Source organism: Anoplopoma fimbria, chromosome 13 (genome assembly GCF_027596085.1).
Source record: "Anoplopoma fimbria isolate UVic2021 breed Golden Eagle Sablefish chromosome 13, Afim_UVic_2022, whole genome shotgun sequence".
Lineage (NCBI taxonomy): Eukaryota > Metazoa > Chordata > Actinopteri > Perciformes > Anoplopomatidae > Anoplopoma > Anoplopoma fimbria.
Window position 1 is genome coordinate 29,040,890 of NC_072461.1, and position 9,743 is coordinate 29,050,632.

Consider the following 9,743-nt stretch of genomic DNA (forward strand, 5'->3'; position numbering starts at 1 on the left):
TGATCAGTTATTGAAGGAAACCTTGGAATGATGTTTTTATATTTATTCACAGAACACACACCTGTAGTTATAGTTCTGTCGCCTCCATATGAAGATGATCCAACAGGACGTTTAGAGGATCTGGTTCTTAGTCAAACCAGATAAGTCTCTTTGTAGTCCAGGACCTGGAGTCAAACTAACACTTCTCTTTACAGCTCCAACATTTCCCACAATGCACAGCGGCTCTCTGTGTTTCTTCTTCAGGGTCCACTTCCTCTGAGACCAGAACCACTAAACCCTGTTGATGTTTAATGTATACATGTTATAAATATCACACCAGTCTGTTCAGGTCCCTGGTTCCGGTCTACATGACGCTGCAGATCCTAGACCGCCCCTCCCCGTCCTCCAGACCCTTCTTGTCCCGGACCAGCACGGCCTGGTTCCCAAAGCTGCTGTACCAGGTGGACTGGCTGCGGCTCAGGTAGGTGGAGGGGGGGGCGGCCTGCATGTCCTGCTGCTGCTGCTGCCAGACCAGCAGGGACGTGTCCCGGTACCTGAGCCGGGCAAAGGCCTCCGACAGGGCCTTCTCTGCCAGGGGGGGGCGGCCAGGACCAGGAGAACCAGGACCAGGAGAACCAGGACCAGGAGGCTCCTCTACAGCAGCTGGATCACAGTCCGACATGTTGAAACCAGCATTGTGACGGATACGGTCAGAAGAAGACCTGCCCGGCTTGGGTCCAGGTCCATCTCAGTATGAAGAGTCCAACTGCTCCTCTGATCCTTCAGCAGAACCTGAAAGAAGAGAACCAGGTCTGTTCTGATGTCTGCTGATCCACGTTTGTGTTCGTGGCTTACATGACACGTGACTCCTGTATTTACCTTTAACCGTGTTTAATAGAACATCCTCTTATAGATGTTTAATAGAACATTAGATATAGATGTTTAGTAGAACATTAGATATAGATGTTTAGTAGAACATTAGATATAGATGTTTAATAGAACATTAGATATATATGTTTAATAGAACATTAGATATATATGTTTAATAGAACATTAGATATATATGTTTAATAGAACATTAGATATGGATGTTTAATAGAACATTAGTTATATATGTTTAGTAGAACATTAGTTATAGATGTTTAGTAGAACATCAGATATAGATGTTTAGTAGAACATCAGTTATATATGTTTAGTAGAACATTAGATATGGATGTTTAATAGAACATTAGATATATATGTTTAATAGAACATTAGATATGGATGTTTAATAGAACATTAGATATATATGTTTAGTAGAACATTAGTTATAGATGTTTAATAGAACATTAGATATATATGTTTAGTAGAACATTAGATATATATGTTTAGTAGAACATTAGTTATATATGTTTAATAGTTTATATATGTTTAGTAGAACATTAGATATATATGTTTAATAGAACATTAGATATATATGTTTAGTAGAACATTAGATATATATGTTTAATAGAACATTAGATATATATGTTTAGTAGAACATTAGTAGAACTATATATGTTTAGTAGAACATCAGTTATGGATGTTTAGTAGAACATTAGAACATCAGTTATATATGTTTAGTAGAACATTAGAACATCAGTTATAGATGTTTAATAGAACATCAGTTATATATGTTTAGTAGAACATCAGTTATATATGTTTAGTAGAACATTAGATATATATATGTTTAGTAGTTTATATATGTTTAGTAGAACATCAGTTATATATGTTTAGTATAGAACATTAGTTATATATGTTTAGTAGAACATTAGTTATATATGTTTAATAGAACATTAGAACATCAGTTATATATGTTTAATAGAACATTAGTTATATATGTTTAATAGAACATTATAACATTAGTTATATATGTTTAGTAGAACATCAGTTATGGATGTTTAATAGAACATTAGAACATCAGTTATATATGTTTAGTAGAACATTAGATATAGATGTTTAGTAGAACATTAGAACATCAGTTATATGTTTAGTAGAACATTAGATATGGATGTTTAATAGAACATTAGTTATATATGTTTAGTAGAACATTAGTTATAGATGTTTAATAGAACATTAGATATATATGTTTAGTAGAACATTAGTTATATATGTTTAATAGAACATTATAACATTAGTTATATATGTTTAGTAGAACATCAGTTATGGATGTTTAATAGAACATTAGTTATATATGTTTAGTAGAACAGTTATATATGTTTAATAGAACATTAGTTATATATGTTTAATAGAACATTATAACATTAGTTATATATGTTTAGTAGAACATCAGTTATGGATGTTTAATAGAACATTAGAACATCAGTTATATATGTTTAGTAGAACATTAGATATAGATGTTTAGTAGAACATTAGATATATATGTCTAATAGAACATTAGATATATATGTTTAGTAGAACATTAGTTATATATGTTTAGTAGAACATTAGATATATATGTTTAGTAGAACATTAGATATATATGTTTAGTAGAACATTAGTTATAGATGTTTAATAGAACATTAGATATATATGTTTAGTAGAACATTAGATATATATGTTTAGTAGAACATTAGATATATATGTTTAGTAGAACATTAGATATAGATGTTTAGTAGAACATTAGATATAGATGTTTAATAGAACATTAGATATATATGTTTAGTAGAACATTAGTTATATATGTTTAGTAGAACATTAGATATATATGTTTAGTAGAACATTAGTTATAGATGTTTAATAGAACATTAGATATATATGTTTAGTAGAACATTAGATATATATGTTTAGTAGAACATTAGATATATATGTTTAGTAGAACATTAGATATATATGTTTAGTAGAACATTAGATATAGATGTTTAGTAGAACATTAGATATAGATGTTTAATAGAACATTAGATATATATGTTTAGTAGAACATTAGTTATATATGTTTAATAGAACATTAGATATATATGTTTAGTAGAACATCAGTTATGGATGTTTAGTAGAACATTAGAACATCAGTTATATATGTTTAGTAGAACATTAGAACATCAGTTATAGATGTTTAGTAGAACATTAGAACATCAGTTATATATGTTTAGTAGAACATCAGTTATATATGTTTAGTAGAACATCAGTTATATATGTTTAGTAGAACATTAGAACATCAGTTATATATGTTTAATAGAACATTAGATATATATGTTTAGTAGAACATTAGATATATATGTTTAGTAGAACATTAGATATATATGTTTAGTAGAACATTAGATATAGATGTTTAGTAGAACATTAGATATAGATGTTTAATAGAACATTAGATATATATGTTTAGTAGAACATTAGTTATATATGTTTAATAGAACATTAGATATATATGTTTAGTAGAACATTAGAACATTAGTTATATATGTTTAGTAGAACATTAGATATATATGTTTAGTAGAACATTAGTTATATATGTTTAATAGAACATTAGATATATATATATAGAACATTAGAACATCAGTTATATGTTTAGTAGAACATCAGTTATATATGTTTAATAGAACATTAGATATATATGTTTAGTAGAACATTAGATATATATGTTTAATAGAACATTAGAACATCAGTTATATATGTTTAGTAGAACATCAGTTATATATGTTTAGTAGAACATCAGTTATATATGTTTAATAGAACATTAGATATATATGTTTAATAGAACATTAGAACATCAGTTATAGATGTTTAATAGAACATTAGAACATCAGTTATAGATGTTTAATAGAACATTAGATATATATGTTTAATAGAACATTAGAACATCAGTTATAGATGTTTAATAGAGCATCAGTTATATATGTTTAATAGAACATTAGAACATCAGTTATAGATGTTTAATAGAACATTAGATATATATGTTTAATAGAACATTAGAACATCAGTTATATATGTTTAATAGAACATTAGAACATCAGCTATATATGTTTAATAGAACATTAGAACATCAGTTATATATGTTTAATAGAACATTAAAACATCAGTTATATATGTTTAATAGAACATTAGAACATCAGTTATATATGTTTAATAGAACATTAGATATATATGTTTAATAGAACATTAGAACATCAGTTATATATGTTTAATAGAACATTAGAACATCAGCTATATATGTTTAATAGAACATTAGAACATCAGTTATAGATGTTTAATAGAACATTAGAACATCAGTTATAGATGTTTAATAGAACATCAGATATATATGTTTAATAGAACATTAGAACATCAGTTATAGATGTTTAATAGAACATTAGATATAGATGTTTAGTAGAACATTAGAACATCAGTTATATATGTTTAATAGAACATTAGAACATCAGTTATAGATGTTTAATAGAACATTAGAACATCAGTTATATATGTTTAGTAGAACATTAGTTATAGATGTTTAATAGAACATTAGATATATATGTTTAGTAGAACATTAGATATATATGTTTAGTAGAACATTAGTTATATATGTTTAATAGAACATTAGATATATATGTTTAGTAGAACATTAGATATATATGTTTAATAGAACATTAGATATATATGTTTAGTAGAACATTAGATATATATGTTTAATAGAACATTAGATATATATGTTTAGTAGAACATTAGATATATATGTTTAGTAGAACATCAGTTATGGATGTTTAGTAGAACATTAGAACATCAGTTATATATGTTTAGTAGAACATTAGAACATCAGTTATAGATGTTTAATAGAACATCAGTTATATATGTTTAGTAGAACATCAGTTATATATGTTTAATAGAACATTAGATATATATGTTTAGTAGAACATCAGTTATATATGTTTAGTAGAACATTAGAACATCAGTTATATATGTTTAGTAGAACATCAGTTATATATGTTTAATAGAACATTAGTTATATATGTTTAGTAGAACATTAGTTATATATGTTTAATAGAACATTAGAACATCAGTTATATATGTTTAATAGAACATTAGTTATATATGTTTAATAGAACATTATAACATTAGTTATATATGTTTAGTAGAACATCAGTTATGGATGTTTAATAGAACATTAGAACATCAGTTATATATGTTTAGTAGAACATTAGATATAGATGTTTAGTAGAACATTAGAACATCAGTTATATGTTTAGTAGAACATTAGTTATAGATGTTTAATAGAACATTAGATATATATGTTTAGTAGAACATTAGTTATAGATGTTTAATAGAACATTAGATATATATGTTTAGTAGAACATTAGTTATATATGTTTAATAGAACATTATAACATTAGTTATATATGTTTAGTAGAACATCAGTTATGGATGTTTAATAGAACATTAGTTATATATGTTTAGTAGAACAGTTATATATGTTTAATAGAACATTAGTTATATATGTTTAATAGAACATTATAACATTAGTTATATATGTTTAGTAGAACATCAGTTATGGATGTTTAATAGAACATTAGAACATCAGTTATATATGTTTAGTAGAACATTAGATATAGATGTTTAGTAGAACATTAGATATATATGTCTAATAGAACATTAGATATATATGTTTAGTAGAACATTAGTTATATATGTTTAGTAGAACATTAGATATATATGTTTAGTAGAACATTAGATATATATGTTTAGTAGAACATTAGTTATATGTTTAATAGAACATTAGATATATATGTTTAGTAGAACATTAGATATATATGTTTAGTAGAACATTAGATATATATGTTTAGTAGAACATTAGATATAGATGTTTAGTAGAACATTAGATATATATGTTTAGTAGAACATTAGATATATATATAGAACATTAGTATATATGTTTAGAACATTAGTTATATATGTTTAGTAGAACATTAGATATATATGTTTAGTAGAACATTAGATATATATGTTTAGTAGAACATTAGATATATGTTTAGTAGAACATTAGATATAGATGTTTAGTAGAACATTAGTTATATATGTTTAGTAGAACATTAGATATATATGTTTAGTAGAACATTAGTTATAGATGTTTAATAGAACATTAGATATATATGTTTAGTAGAACATTAGATATATATGTTTAGTAGAACATTAGATATATATGTTTAGTAGAACATTAGATATAGATGTTTAGTAGAACATTAGATATAGATGTTTAATAGAACATTAGATATATATGTTTAGTAGAACATTAGTTATATATGTTTAATAGAACATTAGATATATATGTTTAGTAGAACATCAGTTATGGATGTTTAGTAGAACATTAGAACATCAGTTATATATGTTTAGTAGAACATTAGAACATCAGTTATAGATGTTTAGTAGAACATTAGAACATCAGTTATATATGTTTAGTAGAACATCAGTTATATATGTTTAGTAGAACATCAGTTATATATGTTTAGTAGAACATTAGAACATCAGTTATATATGTTTAATAGAACATTAGATATATATGTTTAGTAGAACATTAGATATATATGTTTAGTAGAACATTAGATATATATGTTTAGTAGAACATTAGATATAGATGTTTAGTAGAACATTAGATATAGATGTTTAATAGAACATTAGATATATATGTTTAGTAGAACATTAGTTATATATGTTTAGTAGAACATTAGTTATATATGTTTAATAGAACATTAGATATATATGTTTAGTAGAACATTAGAACATTAGTTATATATGTTTAGTAGAACATTAGATATATATGTTTAGTAGAACATTAGTTATATATGTTTAATAGAACATTAGATATATATATATAGAACATTAGAACATCAGTTATATGTTTAGTAGAACATCAGTTATATATGTTTAATAGAACATTAGATATATATGTTTAGTAGAACATTAGATATATATGTTTAATAGAACATTAGAACATCAGTTATATATGTTTAGTAGAACATCAGTTATATATGTTTAGTAGAACATCAGTTATATATGTTTAATAGAACATTAGATATATATGTTTAATAGAACATTAGAACATCAGTTATAGATGTTTAATAGAACATTAGAACATCAGTTATAGATGTTTAATAGAACATTAGATATATATGTTTAATAGAACATTAGAACATCAGTTATAGATGTTTAATAGAGCATCAGTTATATATGTTTAATAGAACATTAGAACATCAGTTATATATGTTTAATAGAACATTAGAACATCAGTTATAGATGTTTAATAGAACATTAGATATATATGTTTAATAGAACATTAGAACATCAGTTATATATGTTTAATAGAACATTAGAACATCAGCTATATATGTTTAATAGAACATTAGAACATCAGTTATATATGTTTAATAGAACATTAGAACATCAGTTATATATGTTTAATAGAACATTAGAACATCAGTTATATATGTTTAATAGAACATTAGATATATATGTTTAATAGAACATTAGAACATCAGTTATAGATGTTTAATAGAACATTAGAACATCAGTTATAGATGTTTAATAGAACATCAGATATATATGTTTAATAGAACATTAGAACATCAGCTATATATGTTTAATAGAACATTAGAACATCAGTTATAGATGTTTAATAGAACATTAGAACATCAGTTATAGATGTTTAATAGAACATCAGATATATATGTTTAATAGAACATTAGAACATCAGTTATAGATGTTTAATAGAACATTAGATATAGATGTTTAGTAGAACATTAGAACATCAGTTATATATGTTTAATAGAACATTAGAACATCAGTTATAGATGTTTAATAGAACATTAGAACATCAGTTACAGATGTTTAATAGAACATCAGTTATAGATGTTTAATAGAACATTAGAACATCAGTTATAGATGTTTAGTAGAACATTAGAACATCAGTTATATATGTTTAATAGAACATTAGAACATCAGTTATATATGTTTAATAGAACATTAGAACATCAGTTATATATGTTTAATAGAACATTAGAACATCAGTTATAGATGTTTAATAGAACATCAGTTATATGTTTAATAGAACATTAGAACATTAGATATATATGTTTAATAGAACATTAGAACATCAGTTATAGATGTTTAATAGAACATCAGTTATATATGTTTAATAGAACATTAGATATATATGTTTAATAGAACATTAGAACATCAGTTATATATGTTTAATAGAACATTAGAACATCAGTTTATATTAGAACATCAGTTATATATGTTTAATAGAACATTAGAACATCAGTTATATATGTTTAATAGAACATTAGAACATCAGTTATATATGTTTAATAGAACATTAGAACATCAGTTATAGATGTTTAATAGAACATTAGAACATCAGTTATAATATTATTTGTTTAGTAGAACATTAGAACATTAGATATATATGTTTAATAGAACATTAGTTATATATGTTTAATAGAACATTAGAACATCAGTTATATATGTTTAATAGAACATTAGAACATCAGTTATATATGTTTAATAGAACATTAGAACATCAGTTATAGATGTTTAATAGAACATTTAATAGAACATTAGAACATCAGTTATAGATGTTTAATAGAACATTAGATATATATGTTTAATAGAACATTAGAACATCAGTTATAGATGTTTAATAGAACATTAGAACATCAGTTATATATGTTTAATAGAACATTAGAACATCAGTTATATATGTTTAATAGAACATTAGAACATCAGTTATAGATGTTTACCCACTGTTTGCTCACAGTCCCTCTCGGCTTCCGTAGCTCCGCGGTTCGTCTGCTGTTGGGAGAAGCTAACAGCTAATCCGTTGCTAGCTCAGTTAGCTTCTGTTAGCTCCTGAGATAAACACTGACGTTTACAGACGTGATGACGTCACCACAGCAGAGGTCAATACGTCATAACATAAACTGCTCCGTGTGATCCTGACGTCATCTCTGGCGGTCTGGTTGATGTTAGCATCGTTAGCATCGTTAGCCGCCATAGCAGAGCTGAAGCTGCAGCCAATAGCAACGGTGTGTCCTCAAACAGGGTCCGGGTAGGAACCCAGCCCGGGAACTAAGGTTCCTATGAGGTTATTATTAAGTAGATCAAATACTACTAAAATAAAGTACATGAAAGAAGTATTCAGATACTTTACTGCAGTATAATTACTACAACCACTCAGTCTAGAAGTGCACGTTTTATATAGTTTAAGGTGTAACCAGTAAACTCAGATAGGAGTCTAGATAGGGAGTTAAGTTAGGAGTCTTAAGTTAGGAGTCTTAAGTTAGGAGTCTTAAGTTAGGAGTCTTAAGTTAGGAGTCTTAAGTTAGGAGTCTAGATAGGGAGTTAAGTTAGGAGTCTAGATAGGGAGTTAAGTTAGGAGTCTAGATAGGGAGTTAAGTTAGGAGTCTAGATAGGGAGTTAAGTTAGGAGTCTTAAGTTAGGAGTCTTAAGTTAGGAGTCTTAAGTTAGGAGTCTAGATAGGGAGTTAAGTTAGGAGTCTAGATAGGGAGTTAAGTTAGGAGTCTAGATAGGGAGTTAAGTTAGGAGTCTAGATAGGGAGTTAAGTTAGGAGTCTAGATAGGAGTCTAAGGGAGTCTAGATAGGGAGTTAAGTTAGGAGTCTAGATAGGGAGTTAAGTTAGGAGTCTAGATAGGGAGTTAAGTTATGAGTCTCGATAGGGAGTTAAGTTATGAGTCTAGATAGGGAGTTAAGTTATGAGTCTCGATAGGGAGTTGAGTTATGAGTCTCGATAGGGAGTTAAGTTAGGAACTGTTTTTTACAAATAA

The 9,743-nt window shown here is 26.3% G+C and overlaps 1 protein-coding gene across 1 annotated transcript; it reads right to left on the reverse strand.

The window, feature by feature from the left end:
- Window positions 1-56: 56 nt before the first annotated feature.
- Window positions 57-8,965, reverse strand: LOC129101722 (putative uncharacterized protein BRD3OS). The gene is made up of 2 exons (XM_054611634.1): window positions 8,704-8,965; window positions 57-771 (listed from the first exon to the last, which is right to left on the reverse strand). Exon 2 carries the CDS (start codon window positions 659-661, stop codon window positions 344-346), a length of 318 nt encoding a protein of 105 aa, XP_054467609.1. The 5' UTR covers window positions 662-771; window positions 8,704-8,965; the 3' UTR covers window positions 57-343.
- Between the last annotated feature and the right edge of the window lie 778 nt (window positions 8,966-9,743).

Excerpts from the sequence above, each read along its gene's own strand:
- LOC129101722 (XM_054611634.1), bottom strand. The coding sequence starts at position 661 with ATGTCGGACTGTGATCCAGCTGCTGTAGAGGAGCCTCCTGGTCCTGGT.